At 40.4% G+C, this 24,775-nt stretch overlaps 1 protein-coding gene and 1 non-coding gene across 4 annotated transcripts in view; one reads left to right on the forward strand and one right to left on the reverse strand.

Moving 5' to 3' along the window:
• Nr1d2 (nuclear receptor subfamily 1 group D member 2) overlaps window positions 1-22,947 on the reverse strand; it is a 30,465-nt gene extending 7,518 nt beyond the window's left edge. Inside the window, exons 1-8 of one of the 3 annotated variants that reach the window (XM_078038296.1) lie at window positions 22,623-22,947; window positions 13,695-13,818; window positions 13,090-13,356; window positions 11,894-11,982; window positions 9,280-9,424; window positions 6,683-7,311; window positions 4,486-4,671; window positions 2,295-2,505 (exon numbers count right to left, since the gene is read on the reverse strand). In XM_078038296.1, the coding sequence (XP_077894422.1) occupies window positions 2,295-2,505; window positions 4,486-4,671; window positions 6,683-7,311; window positions 9,280-9,424; window positions 11,894-11,982; window positions 13,090-13,147 (1,318 nt within the window). In that variant the 5' untranslated portion in view covers window positions 13,148-13,356; window positions 13,695-13,818; window positions 22,623-22,947. Of the gene's footprint in view, window positions 1-2,294; window positions 2,506-4,485; window positions 4,672-6,682; window positions 7,312-9,279; window positions 9,425-11,893; window positions 11,983-13,089; window positions 13,357-13,694; window positions 13,819-22,622 lie in introns of those variants that run through there. The other 2 variants (XM_078038295.1, XM_078038297.1) reach the window with 2 other exon arrangements.
• On the forward strand, window positions 21,413-21,485 carry Trnav-cac (transfer RNA valine (anticodon CAC)). The gene has a single exon. It is a non-coding gene; the product is annotated as a tRNA-Val (tRNA).
• Window positions 22,948-24,775: the final 1,828 nt, after the last annotated feature.

Raw genomic sequence — 24,775 nt, forward strand, 5'->3', positions numbered from 1 at the left:
GCGTGCGGCCCGGGTTTGATCCACATCACCACATACAAACAAAGATGTTGCGCCTACCAAAAAATAAAAAATAAATATTAAAAAAAATGAGAATGTGTTGCGTTCTTTTAAAATCAGTCTTTCTGCTTAACATTTCAAATATTTTATTTCAATAAATAGGTAAATAGAGAGATGAAGGGCTAGGTAAATGTTTGATAAAGACACCAAAATTAATAGAGATCTTTTTTGGTAATGCTATTTTCATCGTAATATTTTCTAATTTTTCAAATAATCCATATCAATCTTAGAATCAGAGGGGAAAGTCCTTTTTGAAAGATTAAAACAAAATAAAAACACGTGCCTAGTGGAAAACATAAGTGAAGTAGCATGGCTCCAGCACAGAGCTCCCTTCGCTTTCCTGTCTCTCTCTGAACTACCTCCAGGACCTGGTCCCTTCTAGCACCTCGTCCCTGCCCTGTTCCAGAGGCACTGATTCTGCTGCCTCATTTCTATCGCTTCTGCATCCTCTCAACCTAACTCGCCAGCAGTGACTTTCCTATCTAATCTACCCATGATAAAAAGGCAGAAATAATGTTAAGCACTGCTATGTTCATGCCCAATCACTCCCCTATTGAAGAGGTGACAGACTCTGCATTGCCTGTAGATCTGTTAAAACTTCCGGCTTCATTCTCATAGCTAGTAGCCCACCAGCTCGTGCTCCCCTAACTCTCAAGCCCTCTGTTCCTCTAATTGACAGACACCCCAGGCTCTGGCCACCTGCCCCTTCCTCTGACCCATCTCATGCATTTCCAAGCCTTTCCATCTTTCCACAAAGAAAATTTTAATAATACCTTCAAATTCTAGCTCCACTTCCATCTTCCCCTCAAAGCCTTCTCTGATCATTTCATCTTCCTTTCTTTTAACTCCTGGCCCTCTCAGCCAAAAAAAAAAAAAAAAAAAAACTATGCAGTTTAGTACCCAAAAGGCTTGTGTGTTAGTTGTGTCTCTCCTAACAGAACACAAACACTTTGGGAGTAAGCTTGTGTCTTATTGTTTTTTGTTTTCCCTGAGAACCTACCACAGAGTGTATTCATCAGATGAAGAATTTAACTAGTATTGATTACATCTCTGGTTTCACAAAAATTAATCTGATGTCAACTCAAATCAATTCTAATTACTAATCAAGAGATTCTGCAAAAATGGTACAATGCAAGAGGAACTACAAGGTTAATGGGAAACAGGCATCCCCTATTGACTTTCACACTATTCCATATTATAAATGCACTTCTAGTTATCCAGGTAGAGCTTATCAAAAAAAGCAACCAAATTGTACTTCCAAATGGCATAAGTCTTTATTTATCTATTGAATATAAAGCCCTTTGAGATACACAGATTTATTATAACTTAGCCATCAAATCAGAGGCCATAATTTATAACCCTCACAGTGTCTAACACCTAGGATGCTTTACAGAATAGGAAACAAATGGGAAATTTAAGAGATCAAAATATTGTAAAATGTCCAAAAAATGTTTTAAAATGAAGGTGATACCTAAAAATGCTGGCACTTATATAGATGCTTCCCAGGAAAATCAAAGTCTCAACTTCCAATTTGCTATTGTATACTATCTGTGTCTTACTAGCTATTGTCTTTATTAAACTGAAAAAAATTTTAGTTTGATACAACTGCAATATAAATTCAAGATGGCAGGGAAATTCAGAAACATCATAAATGACTCACATAAATAGGCATTAAATGTAAGGACTCAGAAACCTTGATCACTCAAACAGTGCCTGACACCACGATAAGTTCACATAGTGAAATCCCTTTCCGTTAAAAGGATGAGGAAACCAAGATCCAAAGGATAAAATTACTTACCAATTCACACAGAAAATTCAGCAAAGCTGGGCTGAAACCACAACTTAATATAATCATGTTTATTTGTTCTTGATGCCTTTAACATTTTCAAGTAACCCACATTATAATTAAAACTCAAGATTCATGTTTGAACTACCTACCTACTTGGCAATACATAATGTTCCAAAAAATAAAATCTGTGAAATAAAGTTTTACACTTGCAAAATTTATGAACACTAAAAACTACTAGTGGTAAATGCAAATTTAAACATTATTTGATTTGTACTGTCATTATTAAAAAATTAATTACACAGAAATAACAGATTCATGTAATATACCACTTTTCCTTAAAGGACTTATTTCCTCTATATAGCTTGCTATGACCTAGTTAACTGCCACCTTCTCCATTCTTGGTCACTTATGTTCTAGTTGTGTCACAATTTAGAATCAGATTGCTTACCTGCAGATACTAGGACAACTGCGGTAAACAAACTCATCTCTTCATCACTAAGCTGCAGGGCATTTAGCTTCTCACTAAATTCAAACATAGAGTTTAGCAGATCCCCTGCTCCCATTGAGTGTAGATCATCCACACTATACTTCTTTCCACTTAAGAAGGTGACAGTACGCTCTTTTGCATCAAATAATGATGCAAACCGTACCATTAAAACCTGAAAAAAGGAAAAGACTTGAATGTATTTGGAGAAGTTCAATAGTAATACTAAGAAATAACAGTATTCAAGTCAGTTAAGAAACATTCTACACACACACATATATATAATAAAAAGGAAGCTGTAAAGGGGAAAAAAGTTTATTTTTAGCTAGAAAACACTTTAACATAATTTCTCTACCAAAGCAATAAATATTCCAAGGAGAACATCAAGAGAAATTCAGCAACCAAAGGCAAAATACTTGAATCCTATGATACTCTGAAACTCTAATAGTTAAAGATTTCTGAAACACAAATATAAAATTAAAGCAGTCAATAACACCAAGACATTTTAAAATAGGGCCTGACCAAAAGCATTAAATAAACTCTAGACTATCAAATACATCACTCGGTCTCTGTACCCAAAGTAAAAATAATAATATTTCAATGCAGCAACATCTGGAAACATCAAAACACCAAATGCAGACAAGGCAAACACAGCAGATGCACTCTAATTAGGCTACTCCAAGAAACCATAACCCAGAGAGACCACACACAAGATAACTATCACAATAAAAGTGTTCTAAATGCCAAGTTATGATTGTCATTCAAACCAAATCAGTGAACAATCCCATTACTCACCTACAGCATTCCCTCCGTTACACTAACTGGTGACATCTATGTCATACATTTCTCTCATAATCAAACGAACACTGAACAAACATCTTCCTTTTGCAATCCTCCCAAGCAAGGACTTGTTTTACTCAAGACAGTTCAAAAGGAAGTGAACCTCCATGAAAATGTTGTTACCTTAGAATACAGCAATTCCAAGACAAATCACAAGGTGGAAAGAATACAGTCCTGGAATCTGGGATTTGTGTTCTAATCCTGGATGTGTTATGAATTTACTGGTAATCCAAGAAAAGTCTCTTGGCCTCTCTGGGCTGTAGTTACCTCTTCAAAACAAGTGAACTGAACTTGATCACTGATTTCCCTTCTGGCTTTAAACCTTAAGTTTAAAGTTCTCCTTAAAAAAAAAAAAAAAAAAAAAAAAAAAGCCTATCCTGTAAGTGCTACTTTTTAATTACTCTGTAAGTATTTTATTTATGAAAATGTCTTTTCTGTTCTAGTCCAGGTGCTCCAGAAAAGACAGCCTGGGGCAAAAGCTTCTGTGGACTGTAGACAAGCACATATGAAAACAGAAATGAGGGAAAGGAGACAGAGAAAGAGAGCAAGCAAATATTAAAGTATGTATTACTGAGCAGGCCACCACTGAACAGCAAGTACAACTGACAGCTCCATCTTGTGGGACCATCCCAGGCTCCTTTATCCTGCTGATCAAAGGCTCAAAGATCTGGCCCAGCAGACATCAACTTTCTACCACCCCCCAAATCTCAGAGTTTTTGCTTAATCTCAGAGTTTTGCAGGTCCCAAGGCTTCTCACACGTCAGCAAGCAACAGGGAAGCCCTGGAGCAGACAGAATAAAAGGTACCAGCTCACCAGGTCCAACCCAGGTGGGAAGCAATGGCTGCCTCAAGCCCAGGCTGAACACAGAAGAAACAGGAGTAGAAAAATTAGCCAAGGATCTTAAAGCAAGGTGAGGCCCAAAGGATCTGAAATGGCACACAGACATGATAAATCCTGAAAATATTCTACAAGTTCCTAAAAAACAAAAACCATATTCTGTTCTCCCTTCTGATTCTGATTGAACATAGGAAACACCAAACTAGGCTATTAGTAGATGTGTAACACTATAGAAACCACCAGTCCACCCCTAAAACTAATAAGAGAACTTGGGAGTTTATATGCTAGGGATACAGAGTCTCTAAGTCACAAGTAACTCTAGATTCACCTAGTTTCTTACCAAAACCCTGAGATGGTTATTCTTTTCTTGGTAGCTTCAGATCATGAACTATAAATACTTATAGAAAAGAATGAAAACACCAAAGAAAATGAAATACTACATGTCCTATATAAATATTTAGGATAACTAAAACCTACCTCAAAAGTCCCAGCTTTTAAAAGGTTGACCTGGTCATGCTGAGAGAGATCTCTGAATCCTGGAATACGCTTTGCAAATTCCACCACTTCTTTCACTGCTGGAGTGAAGCTCATGGAAAATTCTTCCCAGATTTCATGCCCTGATTTATGTGGATCCACATATGGAGACTTACTCATTGGACAAACCTGGTATACACAAAACAGAAAAACTCTTTAACTGTAAGAGGTGATGAAGAAATTTCAAGAGTAGTGTCTCAGATGTCAAAAACCCTACAATGAAAACAGCCCCCAAACACAAGTAAAATCTACAGAGAAATTCTCCATTTGCGGCTCACACCTTAATATAGGAAGCCTCATGGCAATAAACAGATACAAATGCACATTGTCAATTTACAGTAAAAATAAATTCTAGTCAATGAAAGGTGTGCAAACATTTAAAAAATAGAGGTATTACAACCTTCACATAAGAAAAAGAAAGTCTTACAGCAACCCAATTTAAGTAATAATTAATTTACTATAAAAAGAGTTGGCTAAGCAAAAATTCTACCTATAATCTATCACAAAAATCTACTGCACAGGTTTAAGAGTTTTTTAACACTGCTGCCACCTTATGCTGCTATATAGTACTTTAGGTTTTTTAAAAAACAAACTGACGTATATTTGATTCTCAACTCTGTTAGTTATGACCAGTTATAACTAACTCCTCCACCCTCCGCCCAGCCCAGTGCTGAGAATGAAACTCAGGGCCTCACGCATGCCAAGCAAGAGTTCTAACAAAGATATACCCCAGTCCATAATTATTTCTTAGATGAGGCAATGATCTCTAAAAGGTTTGGTGACTTATCTATACATAGCTGGCAGTAACAGGCTTACAACTCAAGTTATTTTAAACTCACTTATTTCTAAAAAGGCAAAATTACAATGTTGTGATTTCCAGGAGGAAGACAGTAAGGTGTTCCATTTTTTAGACAAGGTCACTGCCCTTTTTGTTTCATAAACAATGATGCGATCACTGACCTCCACTGTTCAATTAAGAATGACTACAGACACAAGGTGTACTTTCTAAATGCAGACTAAGGGAGGGAAAAATAGGAAGCCAGGAAGTCAGGAGGGACCTATAATGAAACATGTACTGTATATTCTATCAGTAACCAGACTTTCAATTTTCATTAATCAATTTGAGATCCTAGAACGGGACAATTCTAAAACCATGGAGGACAACCATGAAATCAGAACCCCTGAATGCTTAGGAATGTTTCCTTCTTCAAGGAAGCCACAAGGCTTAACAAAATATAAGTCTATCTTTCACACAGATTCTGGAACTGAATATTTATAAAGGACAAAAAAACTGGAGTAGAGTCAACTATTTTGAAAATGAAAAAAGACGACTTTAATTACCTGGTGGTAGAATAATATCAAGCACTATCAAAGGACCTCATGGTTTAAACTGGAAATGGTGTAGTACTGTTGTTTTTGATGAAATTTTGGCAGAATAGTAACACTGTATTTTCATGTAGAATGTTATTTGATGAAAAAATTTAAATGATATGAATAGCATTAACTTATCTCACAGAATGAAAGCTGAGAAAATCCTTACGTTAGCCTATTAAATTGAAATATTCCTAAGTTCTCAAATAGTAAATCATCTATATTCTATATTCAAAGACCTTTCTGCATAATAATGGTTAGGATGGCACATGCCTGTCATCCCAGCTAAGAAGGCTAAGGAGCCAAGAAGCTCAAGACCAGCCTGGGCAACAAAGCAGGATTCCATCTCAAAAAAATTAACAACAAAACCTCTCTCCACCAAAATCAAAGAATTTCTGACTATGGAAAGCTAAAAGATCAGTCCTTTGGATAAAAATCCCAAAGCTAATACGGTACTAATTAATCACGCTACTTAAACTTTCAAAGGGATTTCTAAGAATTAAAGGCCCAATTCTGTATGAATGGTACATGAAATCTTAATCCCAATCACAGTATCAATTAAATCATATGCTTATACCTAGCCTTGTGTGAAATTAGCATTCCACAGAGGCTATTTATTAAATTCTTTGACCTAAATACTATACAAAATCAACTCTATCAATTTCTTAGGCTTTCTGACCCACCTCCCAAGTTGGTACATCCCCACATAAAAGAAAACCTTCAAAGCTTTCCTTGATACAAGGTGAGCAAAAAATTGATTGCACTATACCAGATGCATCCTCCCTCCAGTGTTGCACAGGTAACTATTCTTGTTCTCATTCCGAGAAAATCCATCTATTGGAACTCTATCACATACTCTTTGAGTATAAGCATTGGAGAAGTTCATACAATGTCCATTTGCAATACAAATGGCATGCCCATTTGGGTAATGCATTATGTTCCTCCCTTTGTACTGTCCATTGAGATGCTGCTGGCTATCACTACAAGGAAAATGGCTATTAAGCCCATTGCCACAATGGTCGTGATTTAAATTATACTGCTCCATGTTCTTGGGAATCCGCTCTCCTCTCTGGGGCTGCATGCTCTCAGCTGAGTTTTCTCGCTGCTCTTGATTATACATAAAGGTATCCTTGTGGGCTCTGGTCACCATGCCAATCACTTCTTCCTTTGCAAAGTCAGAAGAGGGAGGAGGAGAGCTTTTGATGTTTTCTTGCTCCAGCTGGGGCTTCGGTCGCAGCTGTTCCTGGGCTGGTAAAGCTGTCTGTTCATGATGTTCTACTAATGTGTCATTCTGCAAGTGACCACTGAACTGGCTGTTCATCATGGTCTTCATCGCACTTTGCATTTCAATTAGCATCCTCTGTTTTTCACGCTTAGGAATACGACCAAACCGAACAGCTATTAAAGAAAAAGATATTTAACATCTAAATTCTAAGTAAGATCTCTTAGTACAAAAAAATTATCTCTGATAGTTAAGGCCTTTAGTCATACAAATAAAGAACATCTATACGTCTCTGGACCAAATTTTTCTAAACTTGGTATTGATGTTCCAAAGGAAATAGGAAACAGAAGGAAATTTTTCTATTCTTCTTCTAAATCAAAACAAAGGAGATTTATTTCCTAGGTATTTTACAAATAAAACGTAAGAAAGAAATATAAAATTAACTAATAAAAACCACAATTTGAAACAGACCAGCATTACTAACTTGCACCTATTAACAAGGCTGAGGACGCTGTTTTCAGGCAGGCCTGAGGGATTCAGGACCCGTGACCAGGAACACTGACCAGACCCAGCAGGCACAAACACTCCCAAAATGCTTAACTCATCAATTCACACTTGTAAGCTTACTCTCAAGAACCTAAATGTTAAATTATCTGTGCCCTAAAAGCACATTATCATTTTTGGCTTCCTAAGAAAGAAAATCACTTTAAAACACACACACATACAATCAACAGAAATGTAGTTATTGGAAAATACATTTGCTGGGTTTTAATTAAAATCAATGGAATAAACAAAAATTAGATCAGTCACCTGCCATTGTTTTAGAAGTTAGCCTTAGGAGGTATGTGGTCCCTAATAATTCTAACTCCAAGGCAAAGGAAAGCTATTTTCTAATCTAATATTTAATTAAAGATAATAAAAATTCTATACCTACCTAGCAAGAAAGCCTTGCTAGTCTAATTGTAGCCTCTGACAATAACATTATCAAAGACAAACAATTTTATCATGTTTCATATTTTACTCCTTCCCTCACAAATGACTATTGGTTTTCTTCTTTTGAGGCAATCATATCTATTCACAATTTCTCTCTCTTTCCCCCCCTCCACTAGGGACTGTGACTCCAGGGGTGCTTTACATACCCAGCCCTTTTGTATCTTTTATTTTGAGTCATGGTCTCACTAAGCTGCTGAAGCTAGCCTTGAACTTGTGATCCTCCTGCCTCAGCCTCTGGTGTTAGGTGTGCACCACCACACCTGGCTCCATTCACTATTTTTATAGTGCTAGTCTTACAAATACTACAAAATTCCAGGCAACTGAAAAAAATTAATTATTCAAATCTCTTATTCTACAAATTCCTCATTGCAATATTCAATTTCTGTATCTGAGGATATTAGAGTTAGAGTAATCAGAGGGATTGCCAAAATACTCCTCTCTAGATAAATAGGACTGCTCAGCAGTTCCTAACTATCCACACTAGACTAAGGCCTCTGAAAACCTCACATTCCTCTATCATGTTACAGAAAGACATTATCCAGAAATGATTTTCCCTAACTATAAGAGAAGAGTCAAATCTTCAATCATATCAAACATAGATACCACTAAGAATTCCATAGATAAACACTTTTCTTTTCAATGAAAATGGATTATGCCAGAATTGAGCAACTACCTCCATTTCAGGTCCCAAAATTTCTTTCAATTTTGCATCTCTTCTGCATGTGTTCAGAATCTGTATACCAAAGCATATTTTCATCTCAGGCTAAAAAAATTATAGACAATTCACATAAGAAATGGGTTCCTCAGTAATCCTAAGAAATGAAGAAGAGTCCAAAATTCCTATGTGAAGAGAAACCAAATCTTTGTCTTAGAAAAAGTCTTCAAATTGTTTAGTGGGTAAAAATGGGTTTTTATAAGAAGTAACACCATCAAAAAAAGAAATTAAGTCAAAATCTGTTTTGAGATGATGATGCTAAAACTGAATTTAATGAATTTAGTGTCCTACAAGGAATCGAAATGTGCCTCCTAAAATCTGCTTCACCCTGAACACAAGAGTGCTATGAGTAACTGGCTGACAGCCCTGGTTCCTTCTGAGGAATAAAAGCCCAGGTTCATACACTTCAACAACATTCTTTAAACTAGAAACATACCGTCTCTTGACATTCCCACAGACAGACACTTTTTGAAGCGACACTGCTGACATCTGTTCCTATTCATTCTCATTATAGAGCAGTTTTCATTCTTCAGGCACTTCTTGTATTGGATGTTTTGCTGAATACTTCTCCGAAAGAAACCCTACGAACAAAGGAAGATTTACCCATCCTTTAAAAACATCCAGATGAACTCCACAAAAGCACTGCTTCCTCACCTATCTATTATGAGACTAGCTACCTGGGAAATAATTTCAGCTTAGGACAAAGGGAAATATAATATTGACACACAGAATCATCTGGATTCTTAGTGTTATGGATAAACAGGTGCTGTCTATACACTGACCTAACCAAGTTTTTCTTCCCCATAAGGATTCTCTGCACAGACCCAAAGTCCCCCTTCACCACTTGGTACCCTGTTACCAAGTCCCCACCTATGGCCACATCTGCCATCTCATACTTCTACTCACATACAAATTCTAAAACTTTTGAAATAGAAATGACTGATTCTTATAAGATTGGTAGAGAAATATGTTTGACAGCTATAATTCCCTCACCAGAACCCTGAATTACGTTGGTAGAGATTGGTCTTTCCTGAATCAGCCAGATGTACCTGGCTAGTGTCAGCAACAGGTCTTCATCATGCACCCATTGGCCAGTTACCACCCAAGGAAAGACAATTCCCAGCTAGAGGACTACAAATTGCTACCTTCACTACACACAGAATTTAAGTACATGCCCTGACAGGTCCTCAAAGAACTCTGGCTTAGTGGTTCCCCAGAAAACAGAAAACTCAAGAACACAATTACCACACTCTTTTTATTCTTTCCCCTGTACAAGGGGTTGAATCCAGAGGTGCCCTACCACTGAGCTACATCCCCAGACCTTACTATTTTTTATTTTGAGACAGGGAACATGGTCTTACCATGTTGTCCAGACTTCCTCAAACTTGCAATCCTCCTGCCTCACACCTTCCAGGAGCTGGGATTACAGACCTGCGCCACTGCACCCAGCTACCAATTCATTTTAAACTGCATTTTCCCTGCATATTATAAATGACTACACATTTCATCTTTAACCAGTACTTGTGGGATATCATGTTTGTATATTTTGTGACGGTTATATTACACACTTGAACATGTAAGAGCTAAGTTAAACACTTTTTAAAAGGGTACTAAATAGGCATATGCATTTATCAAGAACACACAGTGAATTTCATTCACTTTGGGCTTTTATTTTCTTGCTATAAAGAGAAAATAATACCTGCCTCATAGCTACTTCACATTTTTGTAAGTGTATACATATTATATGATTTTTGAAACAGTAGAAAAGAGATGTGCCAATAGAAAATAGTAAGTAACCTTGAAAAGAGACTTAGTCATTAAAACTAAATCAAACTCAAACTCCAATTTACTTTGAGCCACCCTAGAAAAGATTTCCTCTTTCATCATGTACATTCATTATCTTGTTCACCCACCACATCCTGCCAAACTGGATTTCTGCTTCTGGCCTTAAGTCAAAAGAACAACAAGAACATGTGTCTTCATCATGCTAATTTTTGATAACAGGAGAAAGGACTGTGCCATATATTAAAGAGACTCAGGGAGAAAAACTATTGGTTGACTGACTGATTCCTGGGATAAACTCAAGACAGACTTATCTCTTTTTGGAATTATCTGACCAACGCCCTACTAGTGATAGCTAAGAAATACTCAACTTGCAAATTAACTACATTCCCAAGTGCTCAAGATTGTACTCACTTGTTTAAGATACTATATTTTTACAAGTAACTAGGAATCATTATTTCCAGCTCCCAGTACCTGACATATCAGAATATCAATGTATCCAAGACCTGCTACAGTTTGCATGCGACACCCCAAAAGTTCATTTGCTAGAAACTTAATCCCCCTCACAGCAGTGTCAAGAGGTGGGACCTTTAATTGGTGATTAGGTCATGAGGGCTCTGCCTTCAGGGATGGGCTTTGTTGTTATCCTGGGTGTGGGTTTGTAATAAAAGTGAGTCCAGCCCCTTCTCATGCTCATGCTCACATTTCTGCTTGCTCTTCCTCCCTCTCTCCCTCTACAGCGCTTTCCACTACATCATTATGTAAGAAAAAGGCCCTCACCAGACTAAATCCCTTGATCTGAGACTTCCAAACATCCAAAACTCTCAGCCAAACAAATTTTATAAATTACCCAGGCTGTGCTACTCTGTTATAACAACACAAACAGAACCAAGACCTACTTCAAAGTTCTGTTTAAATGAAGTTCAACAAGGTAATAACAGTGCCTTGCCTGTTTTGCTCCATACTGCTTCCCAAACTGCCAGAACTGTGCCTGACACAGTTTGGTGCACCTGGCTCACACCGTAAGCCTAACTGAGATGGCAAATGTATTTTGATCAATACTTTAAAGAAAAAAGAAATGCTTTCACTGCATTAAGAATATTTTTCTAAACAAGTTACATTTAGACACTACATAAATGCATAATACTTGAGAGAAACAGCTGACTTCTTTTTCCCTCCCAGATATTCAAATGAGGGAATCTGCAAATCTAACCCCAATTTATTTTACCCCAGAATCAGTAGTTTAAGGAAACAAAAGCATGTTTTACCTTACAGCCTTCACAAGCATGAACTCCATAGTGGAATCCTGATGCCACATCCCCACAGACTTTACACAGTAGAACCATGCCACTAAATTCTAGAGCACAAACAGACACGAAGTGAAGAGCTGGAAGAAAAACTTAAAAAAATATTTTCTTTCCAATTGAATATTTTATTTCACTCAACATGAAAAATACATATCTGCTTTCATAATGTAAAAGAAAAATCTCCTCACCAAATTAATAAAAGAGTAAATCATAGTATTCTTTCTTTTTTTATTTTTTATACTAGGGATTGAACCCAGGTGCGCTTTACCACTAAGTTACATCCCCAGTCCGTTTTGTTTTTTATTTCGAGGCTGGGCCTTGCTAAGCTGCATAGGTCCTTGCTAAGTTGCATGCGTCCTTGCTGGCCTGGAACTTGTGATTCTTCTACCTCAGCCTCTCACATTGCTGGAATTATAGGTGTGTGCCCTACATGCAGCCATGGTTTTCTTTTAAATACAGCTTATAGAACTGCCAAAAACTTAGAGAACTTCCCCCCCCTTCTTGATAAATTTTAAACATACTCTCAAATTTTGTAAATTTGTAGTTGCTTTGCAGCAGATATGCAATCAGAACTAAAAAAAAAACTAATTCTCTGGATAAAAATTAAGATTTTTAAGCAGAGAAATCAATCAATAAAAGATGTGCAAGGATGTCTCCACAGGCAGCTGCACTCATTCCACTCAACTACGGGAGCAGCCAAGTGCACTCCTTCTGACCCTTCCCTCTGCCGGTGCTTGCTACTTCCACACTCACTCAGGAACCCAGATCCACTTCTCACTGGTTATCCCAATCCTGCTTTGTAGTCTAATCCTAAGCATTCCCAACTCCAACTTCAAGAAACTAAACCCTGTCCCACAATTCTTTTTAGTCTTTTGTTCGAAAAACAAGATTCAACACTAGGAGTCAAATAGGAAGATATGTGATAAAATGGGATACCCTTTAAGAAACATGTTCAGGCAGAGAATATAACTACACTGACAGCCCCTAGACTATTACTTTTAAAATCTCTGCTGATTTCTTCTCTACTGATCTATGATTATCCAGAAGGGAATGAAAATTATACTCAGAAATATATTGACCCCCCCAAATGAAAGTTGATCAAATAAGCCCCACCTGCAATTAATGGCAACAACCTTCAAAATATTTAAATCACTTACTTGTCACACCACTATGACTCTTTGTCATCCCAGGAGCACTCGATTTGCTTGTTTTCATGGAACAATCTATTCGGTCATTCTTCAGGATGCCTTCAATATTGGAGAGATCCCCATTCTTGGAATTACCATTGGTATCAGAATTAGAGCTATTTGGAGAAGATGGAACAGAAGAGGAGGAGGACTGGAAGCTATTCTCAGAACCCTCACTGTGACAAGAGGCAGGGCTAGAGGCCGAGCTGGAAGAACTGATATAGGCGATCACACCTCCTAGAAAACAAGGAAATCAGACAGTTAAACACAATATGCATTTTTTTATTTTTGCAAATCTGAACATACTAATTTAGGTCACTCACTTTAGAAACAAGTTACTAGTATTAAATGTTTGCTTACATTACAAAGTAAAAAGGAACCCATTCCTTTATTTCCTACTACCCTTTTGTTCCACGAAGGTCAAAGCACAGGTAACTCCCACTGATTTAAAATGTGAGAAGGTCCTTGCGGGCTTGATTTCTCTGAGTACACACAGACCCAAACCTAAAGCCTTTCATTTTCCACTCTTTTCCTAAAAGGGCTGAAAATCATCCCTGAGTGACTTCATAACTTACAGTAAACAAATTGTTCTGGCTGTAAAGAGATCTGGTTCTGGTCCTCTCCTTGCCTCCTCCATTATCCCCTCATCAAACAGTGTCATAAAACAATGAATTCATCATCTGCCTCCAGAGCACTTGGCTGAAACACAGTTGATGGGGAGGGAACAGATGTAACCTTTGGATCTTCAGATAAAGTGATATATCTCAACAGGGAATTTCCAAATGTTTGTTGCTCCCTTTTGTTTTGATGCTCTCTGAAGACCTCTATGACTATCCACTAATCTCTAGTCCTCTCCCTCCTCCACCCCATTATTCTGCCACTGGACTTGCAGGCTCTGAGCAGCTCCTAAGGAATCCAGACTCACAACTTGTTCTTCTGACTTACTATTCATAGTACATGTTAAAGAGGCTTGAAAGAAGAACTCGGGCTATGAGAATAGTAAGGCTGCAGCTAATGCACTCTTCACAAACCTACTCTCAAAATGCAGTTTACCAGTTCACCAATGTAAACCCCACAATCCTCTGAAAACTGGCCTGAACCTCCCAGGTTAAGACAGAGCCCATAAAATTATTCCCAGGGTATAATTTTCAACTTCTCAAAAAGATAAAAGGTTGCAGGAGTAACCTCAAGGCCAAATACAGTATTTTTCCAAATCCCAGGCAAAATAAGTCATTCTCATCCTCCCTGCCAAGATCTACCATATTTTCTTTTCTTCTTCCCTCCATCATCAACAAATATTTATTGGCTTTTTTGGTATGCAGCATATAGAAAGTTTAATTATCTCTTTGATCACTGTCCTAAAATCTTATATAAACTACTGTTTTCCTGTTTCCATCTATTTCTCAAGTAGACCATGAGCACCAGGTACACAGTGTAAATTCTCTGTACATGCTTCACAGATAAGTCTGTCATAAATTGTTTTTAAGACCTATTTTTCCACCTTTATAGAGCCCACATCCATTAATACAGACAAATCCTAAGCAGTGACAAACATTACCAGAAAGCCACAAGTGTAACACAAAATACCCGCTTCCTGACAACAGTCTTAATGTCTATATAGAGCAGAAAGGAGAACTCTGCACCTTTCCAAAGTAACAAATGCAATTTGAGAATTCATCCTGAAATAAAAAAATATCCTCTGCTAAAGAGAAATGACTCCCCATTCTTTTTTTTCCCCCAGATGAGACGCCATGATTTACCAGTCATTCTCCCTCTCTCTCTCTCTCTCTCTCTCACACACACACACACACACACACACACACACACACACACACACACAGCAAAAATAGAGGCCAAGGGCTGGGGATGTAGCACAGTACTAGAGTGCTTGCCTAGCATGTGTGAGGCAGTAGGTTCAATTCTCAGCTATATACACACACACACACACACACACACACATACACACACACACACACACACACAAATAAAAATAAAGATCCATTGACAACTAAAACAAAAGTTGAGGCCAAAACAATTCCAAAGAATAGACAGACATTTTAATTTAGACAAGAAAAGAACAAGCAGAGGAATTTAAAACGACTTTTAGTCCATGATGCTGAAATTAGGTATGATATATGTATTTAGCCATCAATATACACATCCAGTCTGGGAAATCCCTGAGGAAAAAAACACAGCCACCACTCTCAAGTGGTCTGAGTACAGTTCAGAAGAGAAGAAGGACCCCTACTCTGCCAAGAAACAATGCTTCTTATCACACACAGATTTAATATGTGTAAATTCAACTTCATTTGAATTTCACCTTTATTTCACTTTTAAAGGCAAAAACATAAATATGTGGACAATCCCATTCATTATGATACACACTCAGTACATGCCCAGCAAGAGTGGAGGTAGACATCTCACTCCAGTAAGAGTGGCAGCCATTATGAAGTCAAACAACAAGTGTTGGCGAGGATGTGGGGAAAAGGGTACACTTGTACACTGCTGGTGGGAGTGCAAATTGGTGAGGCCAATTTGGAAAGCAGTATGGAGATTCCTTGGAAAGCTAGGAATGGAACCACCATTTGATCCAGTTATTCCCCTTCTCGGACTATACCATGAGGATCTTAAAAGAGGGTACTATAGGGATACTGCCACATCAATGATCATAGTGGCACAATTCACAATAGCTAGACTGTGGAACCAACCTAGATGCCCTTCAATAGATGAATGGATTAAAAAAATGTGGCATCTATACACAATGGAGTATTGCGAAGCACTAAAAAATGACAAAATCAGAATTTGCAGGGAAATGGATGGCATTAGAGCAGATTATGCTAAGAGAAGCTAGCCAATCCCTAAAAAACAAATACCAAATGTCTTCTTTGATATAGAGAGCAACTAAGAACAGAACAGAGAGGAAGAGCATGAGGAAAAGATTAACATTAAACAGAGACGAGTGGGGGGAGAGAAAGGGAGAGAGAAGGGAAAGCATTTGGAAATGGTAGGAGACCCTCAATGTAACACAAAATTACATAGAAGAGGTTGTGAGGGAAAAGGGGGGTAAATAAGGGAGAGAATTGAACAACAGCAGATGAGGTAGAGAGGGAAGATGGGAGGGGAGGGGAGGGGGGATAGTAGGGGATAGGAAAGGTAGCAGAATACAACAGTCACTAATATGGCATTATGTAAAATTGTGAATGTGTAACCGATGTGATTCTGCAATCTGTATTTGGGGTAAAAATGGGAGCTCATAACCCACTTGAATCAAATGTATGAAAGATGATATGTCATGAGCTTTGAAATGTTTTGAACAACCAATAAAAAAAAAAGAAATTTTCCATTCCCACTCTCTAGGTAATAATCCTCCCCCCCCCAAAAAAAAGAGTGGAGGTAGAAGGTGTCAATCTGCTTTTCTTACAGTTAGAGCCACTCTCCACGTGCTGTCTTGCCGATTTCACCTGCCCAAAGGGAAGCTAGAGCTTCACAATTAATATGGTCCCTACTACTAACCAATCATTCTCAAAGTGGGGACCTGGGGCACCAGCTATCACCTGGAAATCTGCCAAAAATGTAAATTCTCAGGTTCCCCTCTTCTCAGCTCTAGTATATCTGAAATGTTAATATGTTCTCTTAATGATTTTGATATGCAATGAAGTTTGTGGAACACCGTCACAAGTCAATTACATCAGCTGTAGTGAAATGACGAAGGACAGTTTTCACCTACCACTGATTTTAAAATCTAAAAGCTCCTAAGAGTCTAAACACAAAGAAAAATCTTCCCAGCCTTATTTTCACCCCAAGAGAAATTATGTAAAATATCTACCACCAAAGCTATCCAGTGCTTTTTCAAAATCCATGTTTCCAAGGTGAGAAGTTACCCTCAGAAACATGCATTTTTGCCTGGCAGAGTGGCACAGCCCTTTAATCCCAGTGACTTGAGAGGCTGAGGCAGGAGTCCAAATTTGAGGCCAGCCTCAGCAACTTAATGAGACCCTGTCTAAAAATAAAAAGGGCTGGGGATGTAGCTCTGCCAGTAGAATGCCCTTGGGATCAATCCCCATAAATCCCCAGTATCACGAAAAGAGAGGAAAAGAAGTATACATTTTTAATAAGCTTTTTGTAAACTGGAGTTTAATATGGCTACAGGAAATTCAAACATAAATTGGCTCACAGTTGTAAAGACTGACATCTGCTTGACACAAGTGCCCCCAGATCTTCAATACCCTGTGAATTCAGAGAAACCATTTTAACCTGGAAGTCTATCTAATGCCACATTACTGGGCCATCTGACTTTATAAAACTTCTAGAGATTTGAAGTTCACGTTAGGAATTCTAGGTGTTAGCTGTTACCTTTTTTACACTTAGTACAGGAAACAAAGAAAAAACAATATTTTTAGTCCTCAATAAACTCCCTAAGGAATGTCTCACAGCTGTTTGTCTTTCCTAAAGTAGAGCCTTAGTAGAAAGAAAGATGAGAAAGTGACTTTTTTCCCTGAAATAAGACTTTCCTAGGGCCAGCATTGTGAATCAGTCATTTTTGTTCAAAGTCTTCTAACTACCTCTGCTTCCAAATGAACTTTTAGAAAGCAGAGCTATCCAGATGGCTTAAGAGTTGGTCAAAAAGCAACAAATGAACAATGGAAAGTGTTGTAATTACAACATCATGTACAACCAGAGAAATAATTCCATTTATGTAAAAAATTAAATTAAAATTTTAAGAAAAAGTGTTGTAATTAATTACCCAAAAACCAACTTCCTTCACAAAAGCTCCAAAATCAATCCTGAGAAAAGTTACTGTGCTACCACTATCAATTAAGATGCCATTCCCACCTTGGAGGAGTTCAAGCATTTGTACCAGGGACACAATCTAAGATGACTCACCTAGAAGCAGCTGCATTCTCCCAACAAAATATTCAACGCTGAGTCAGTTGTCTTAACATCCATTCTTTCTACTACATAACAGTCTACCAACCTGCAGGTTTTATTTAATTTCCTAGAAGGTAAGGACTACATCAAGTAGTTCCTCAACCCATGAAGAAAGGGAAGTAAAACTACAGTCATCATGTACCTATAGGACACCAAGCATAAAACGACACAATCTCATGTCACATATTATCCTCCTAAGAGTCCTGTGAACCAACTTCCTTTAACCCATGTTTTAGATGAGCAGTGCAGCTCAGAATGGTTAAGCAATATAGCTACTCTGTGGCAGGGCCAGAGCTGACAGCGGAGGCTATGTGATCGAGTACAGACTACCACATCTTACTGAGAACACCTGAGCAAGCAAGCTACTTTCAGTCTCTCTAAACCTGAGTCACTGTCCATAAAATGGAACCATCTGCCAGAGTTATTACACAATGAAATGGTGCTCATAAAAGGGATTATTATTAAAGTGCTTTTTTACACAGTTTTTGATGATAAAGCAAGAAAGGTAAAATCCCCAAACCAGCAAGTCCCAACCCCTCCGGAAGCAGGCTGAATGTACTTCTTAGAGGCCTTGAGCTAAAATTAGCTGAGGCAGAGTCCTCTATTTTTAGCTGAAAGGGACCCTGGCGTTGGGCCAGGTTCCCAGGCTAGGGTTTACCCAGTGGTCAACTGCAGACAAGCCAGAAGTCAATATCCAATTTGCACTGCTGGAAAGCACTGCTCCTGCACACACTGGTGTTTTCTTCCCCCTTTCCAGGCCTGCCCACCCTCCTGGCAAGTATGCTGGATGTCAAGTCACGACTATACTTTTTTTGCCTTATGACTTAGAATAAAACAGTTTTACCACTGAGAAATTTCAATTTTCTCATCCTAAAAGCGGGCTATAAATAATTCCCCCCTCACAGCACCATAGGGTAGATCTAATAGAAGCACCAAACTTCTGGGTCCTGGGTGTCTGGACTCCAGAATACAGCACAGTCCCTTCCCTAAAAAGTCTCAGAGAACCACCAGGTAAATGCACATGGAAATGTGAGCAACATTTCATACAAATGACTGAAATGCTGAGGATCACACAGAGCATAAAGAGGACAGAGATCAGGAGGGGCAAACACAGCAAAGGTGACAAAGTCAAAGTGGGGTCTTAAAGAACTTAGAAATTAAATGATGTATCACTAGGACTCATTCTTAAATGGGGTGACAAAAAAAATGTAAAATCAGCAGCACTTTCATCTCCATGCAAATTGCTGGAAAAGGCAGGCCAAGGTGGAATCTTGCGTCTGGGAGGGGGAAAAAAAGCCAGCTTAACTAGCAACAAGGTTAAAAAAAAAAAAAAAAAGAGACCTATGTGGATATAACGAGGCTGTGCACATGGCCGTCTTTTTAACCAGCTACAACATCACAACACTGCAATTCAAATGGATCCTTACAGTATTTCCTCCAAGCCCAAGAACACAGAACCACCAACTTGTGCATACATTTTCAAATGTTATGTAAGCTAACATCTTTGATGGCATCATAGTATTCTGAGCAATCCGAGTGAACTTTTGGGTTCAAATTCTTACTCTACCTCTATGCTGATATTTAGCTTCAATTTTCTTAGGCCCTCACCTTTAATATGTTGACAACAGTACCTTCCTTCATGGAATGTGAGGGAATATGTATATAGTGGATCTGACACACAGTCTGAGATCAACAGATAGTGCTATTATTTTGCCATTGGAAGAGCTCAATGAGAACAGCTCAAACAAATCTAGACCCCCTTTTCCTTTCCTTCCTTCACTTTTTAATGTCATTTGAATCTAGGTGTTTTCTCTGTAGCTTATAATTTTCTGAATCCCTTAATCCCACTAACTAGCCAAGCAACTTCCTACTTCACTTCCGATTGTTGCCATTATTTTGCTATTTCTCTCTTTGTGAAGATTTCTTTGAGCTTTGTCCCTCTGATTTTTTCCCCAAGACTGGAAAAACATAGAATACATATTTGTAAACATAATAAACTGTGGGAATATCTTCCATTTTAAAAATATGAATTATAGCCATGGTTATGAAGGATGTGTAGTGAGTCATCTTTTACTTTACACATTTCAGTATACTCAATCACAATCCTACTGTGACAAAAGTATATAGTCAATATCTCTATACAACTTCTCACTTAACTAGGGGAGAGCAGAGATGCAGTGGGTCATGAATTACAGACAGTAAGATGAAACAATCACTGATTGACTGTATCAATGTATATACCAATCCTAGAGAGAAGAGCCAGAGGTATGCCTCACAGCACTGAAATTAGCCCCACCCTGGTCAATATTTACAATCTGAAGGAAGTTAAAGGGAATTCTTATCAAAACTCCCTTTGATAGATGGCACAAATTGTTAATATACTGGTTAAAAGCTTGTCAGCCTTGAACCTGGAACCAAATAAATAACAGAAAATTTTAGAAGGTAAGTGAAAATTCCTATACTTCAGGTCAAGCAATTATCTGCACTATTCTTCAAAACAGTTAAGTGAAAAAGGTTCTAGATAATGGTGGCAAGATTACTGTGAGTCAGCAAAGCAATATGCCAAAAAAAACTAAGCCTGCCAGATAATTCTACAGCAGGTTCCAAAACAAAGAAGGTAACTTGGAACTTGGTAATCGTCCAACCACTTCCACAGGAACCTATTCACTTCTGGATGCTACATCCCAAAGGGCAAGAAGGATGAATGGTCAGGGAAAATTTAAAAAAAAAAAAAAAAAAAAAAGGCACGGAAGCAAGGACCAAGGGATGAGAACTACATGTGGAAGAATTGAAAAGAATGGGGGGAAGGAGCTGTCAAGTCTATCCGCCAGATTTTTATTGTTTATCTCTAAAAGTCAACATGAAAATCAGACATGTTTCAGGAAAGTTCAAACCAGAGAAAACTTCCACCACATAAGCCCACACTCCCTAAAGGTTGCAAAATCTGAAGAATTAATACTAAAGGCTGGGTTAGAAGAGAGTGAACCTGATAACTTTTAAATATCTATCATTTAAAAATTTAATTCCATAATTACTGAATGTTTTTAAATACCCTCAAAGACTAAGCAGGACTATAGTTAATCAACACACAATCAGACAACGACTTTATTGTTATTGTTAGTAAAATATTTACAATATGCTTATTATCAAAGTATGATTTTTAGAGGTGCATAAAACTCAAGAAATTTTTAAACAAACTGGCTGTTGCTGTAATTTCATTTGCTTCAGGTATAAGGGCCATCATTTGTCTGGGGCAGACTAAAGGAGGACAAGGAGTGCTGTATTATTCTGTGGCAACTTAACTGGGTTCAATTAAGGTGAGCAACCTGTAAATTTTTTAAATTTAAATAAAGAATGAGGGGCTGGGGATATAGCTCAGTTGGTAGAGTGCTTGCCTCACATGCACAAGGTCCTGGGTTCAATCCCCAGCACCACCAAACATAAATAAATAATGGCTGGGGATGTAGCTCAGTGGTGAAGTGCTTGCCTAACATGCGTGAACCCTTGGGTTCCTTTCCTAGTAAAACAAAAAAAAATAGAACAAGGACTGGTTTTCCATAAGGTCTCAGTCACCTATGATGACCTGAGTCATTTTGACCATAGTTCCTAGTATGGCACTTTGCAGTAAAATTCCAATGCAAGAGGACTTTTAAGCAGTTTTTAAGACAGTGGGCTTAAAAAGGCAGGTCGTCCTAAACTTTTTTTTTTTTTAATCAACATCAGGGCGGCATCCCCACGGCAAGTGCTTGCGGGTCTCTGTGTCGTTGTTCAGGATCTCAGCGGTTCAATGCTCCACCAAGGATCTCCAAGGGGAAGCGCACGCTTTCTTAGAGGCACTCGCTTCGCCTCGCCCTGCAGTCCTTCCTCGGGCTCCGCAAGGTTAGCTGCAGCAACATCCCCAAGCGCCAGTCCAGTCCGGATTCGGGGTCGGGGTCACCTAGCGGCCGTGCGGGCGTCGGCTCGCGCACTGCGGCGCGGGAGTCCTCCTCCGGGGCGCCCCGCCGCGGAGTTCCGCGGACGCGCACGCGCAGCCTCCTCCGCAGTGTGCAACCCCGCGGGGGAGGAGGGAATCGCGGCTACGTCACAGCCCGGAGGGTTCCAAAGGGGCGGGGCCTCCCGGGAGGCTGCGGCGCTCCCAGCCGGCGCGCGCGCGCGCGCACCCGCCCCCACGTGTCCCTGCGGCCCCGGGGAATGTGGGTCACAGAGCCGAGCGGCCTCACGTGTCCCCGCCCGCCACCGCCGCCTCAGCGCCCATTATGTAATGCCGCGTCACGCGCCCGCCCAGCCAACCGGCGCCCGCGCGCCGCCGAACGTAAACACAGCGCGCACGTGGCTCGCGCGGCCGGGCCATGTGAGGGGGGGGCCGGGTCGGGCACCACCGGGCCGCGCTGCGGCGTTGCGGGGTGTCGGGAGGGCCAGCGCGGGGCAGCCCGTGGGGCGACAGGAACCGAGCCCGGGGCAGACACGCGGCGCGCGGCAGCCCACCCCGCCGGCCCTGCGGACACTCCCCGCCTTCGCCCCCCAAAATGCCCACTGGACCCTCCGCCGTACCCTCGCCGCAGTCCAGCTCTTACCCGCATTCACCTCCATGGTGCCCTCGGGGAGGGGACCCAGGCCTCCCGCTTCCCGCAGAGGGGGCAGCGCCGCCGCCGCTCAGCGCCGCGCCGCCCCAGGCTGGAGGCGGCGGTGGTCGCGGGGCCCCCTCATGGGCAGGGCCGGCGGGGCGCCCGGGACCCAGGCCCCGCCGCTGAAGAGCGGGCTGCAGCGAGAGGGTGGCGGCGGCCGGCGAGCGGCGCTCCTCCCGGGGTCCCTGACAACAAAAGCGGCGGCGCGGCGGCTTCCTGCAGCCAGCGCACCGCGGCGGTGAGGGCGGCTGATAGGGAGGGCAGCCGCGACCATGTGACCCGCGCACACACCCCCTCCCTCCGCCCGCCCCTCGGCCGGCCGCAGCGGCGACTCCGCCCCTGCCCGCGCCTCCGCCCGTCTCGCGTCCCCCCCTCCTCTTCCCCCGCTCCCCTGCCCTGCCTCCTCCCTTTTCTTTTCCATTCCTTCCACCTCCCTTTTCCAATTTCCCTCCTCACCATTCCTCTTGCGCCCCCTCTTCCCTGTCGCTCCTCCTGGCTGACCTTCCGGCCTTGCGCCGGGAGCTCCCTGCACTCTGCTCCCCAGAACTATACCCCACCCTTGCCATCTCTGGACTCCTCCGACCACCCCGAAGGTTACGAGGACCGCCCTACACGTCAAGCAGAAGTGCTTTGCAGGACCCCGGGCTGGGCCAGCTTCTTTAGGCTGGTCCAACCCCTGACCTCCAATTCTCTGGTTCCCGTTCTTCCAGCCGGCCTCTTAAATGCTGGGCTCTGTGGACAGAGACCTTCTCTTCCCTCTATACACCTGAATATTTTCATCCAGTCTCATAAATAAACCTGTGTTTTGATGATTCCAAAACTTACATTTCAAACAGAAACCTCTCCTCCCAGCGCCAGATTCCCACATCCAACAGCCGGTTCAATTATGCCCCCTTGCATTTCTGTTTAAGGCGTGGACAGGTGTATGCATTGTCAGAACTCAGCCAGTATGCACTTAAGATTTGTGCATTTCACCTTGTATGTAAATTTTAGATCAAAAGAAAAATGAAAACAGATTAGATTCTTGCTGATGTGAATTTAGAAGGAAATGCATTGAAGTCTGCAATTTAAATGTACTCCAAAAGTAAGGCTGATAGAGGCATATACAGATGGATAGTAAAGTGTAAAATTTAGAAGGTGGGTTTTGTGGGTATTCGTTGTAAAATTCTTTCAATTTGCTCTTTGAAATTGTTCAGTGTATAATGTTGAGGAACACGTCATATGAAAGACATTTATATGTACAACACTCTTCTTCCCCCACTTCCTCCCAGCCCCCAACGCAGAAGTTCTTTCACCATATCAGTCTTTAATATTTTGGTATATATATCTGCCTGCTCTTGAATGCAGCAAGTTAAGTTACTCTATTCTGTCTCCCTGCCATTCAATCCATTAACAAATCTTTAACCTTCAAAGTGTCTCCAGTCCCTGTGCTTCTCACCAGTGTCTTTGCTCTTACTCTAGAGCAAACCACCATCATCTTTTGCTTCCACTACTGCAATAGTTATTTAACCCCCAGACTGCTTCTGGGTCCACCTACAGTCTCTTCTTCCCAGCAGTCTGTGTGTGATTTTTAAAATGTAAATGAATTCTGATTACTCTGCTTCAAACTCTCTGATGGCTTCCTGTACACTTGAAAGAAAAGCCTTTTCTTAACCTGCATAGCACTGCCCAGGATCTGGGCCTTGCTCCTATTTCAAAGGTGCTCTCCAAGCCCTCTCTAAACACAGTTTCCTGGCCACAATATTCCTCATTTCTTCCTTCCCTCAGGGTTTTATCACCCCAATGTGATGTGGATGAGTTTCCCAGGTTACACTTTGTAGCTTGCTTTTTCCTTTTATGTATCAGTCATCATCTACTTCTCCACAAGTAAAAATGAGGTTAATACGAACTGTGTAGAAGGCAGAAATGAAGTCATGAAAGATGACACCACCACTCTGAAATTGATATAAACTATGAGATCCCAACTACATGACTTTCTGGAAAAGGCAAAAGTATGGTGATACAGGAAAAAAAAAATCAGTGAGCTGGGCAATCGCCTTTAATTCCCAGCAACAGAGGAGGATGAGGCAGGAGGATCCCAAGTTCAGGGCCAGCCTCAGCAA

The sequence above is a fragment of the Ictidomys tridecemlineatus genome, chromosome 2 (genome assembly GCF_052094955.1).
Source record: "Ictidomys tridecemlineatus isolate mIctTri1 chromosome 2, mIctTri1.hap1, whole genome shotgun sequence".
In the NCBI taxonomy this organism is placed as follows: domain Eukaryota; kingdom Metazoa; phylum Chordata; class Mammalia; order Rodentia; family Sciuridae; genus Ictidomys; species Ictidomys tridecemlineatus.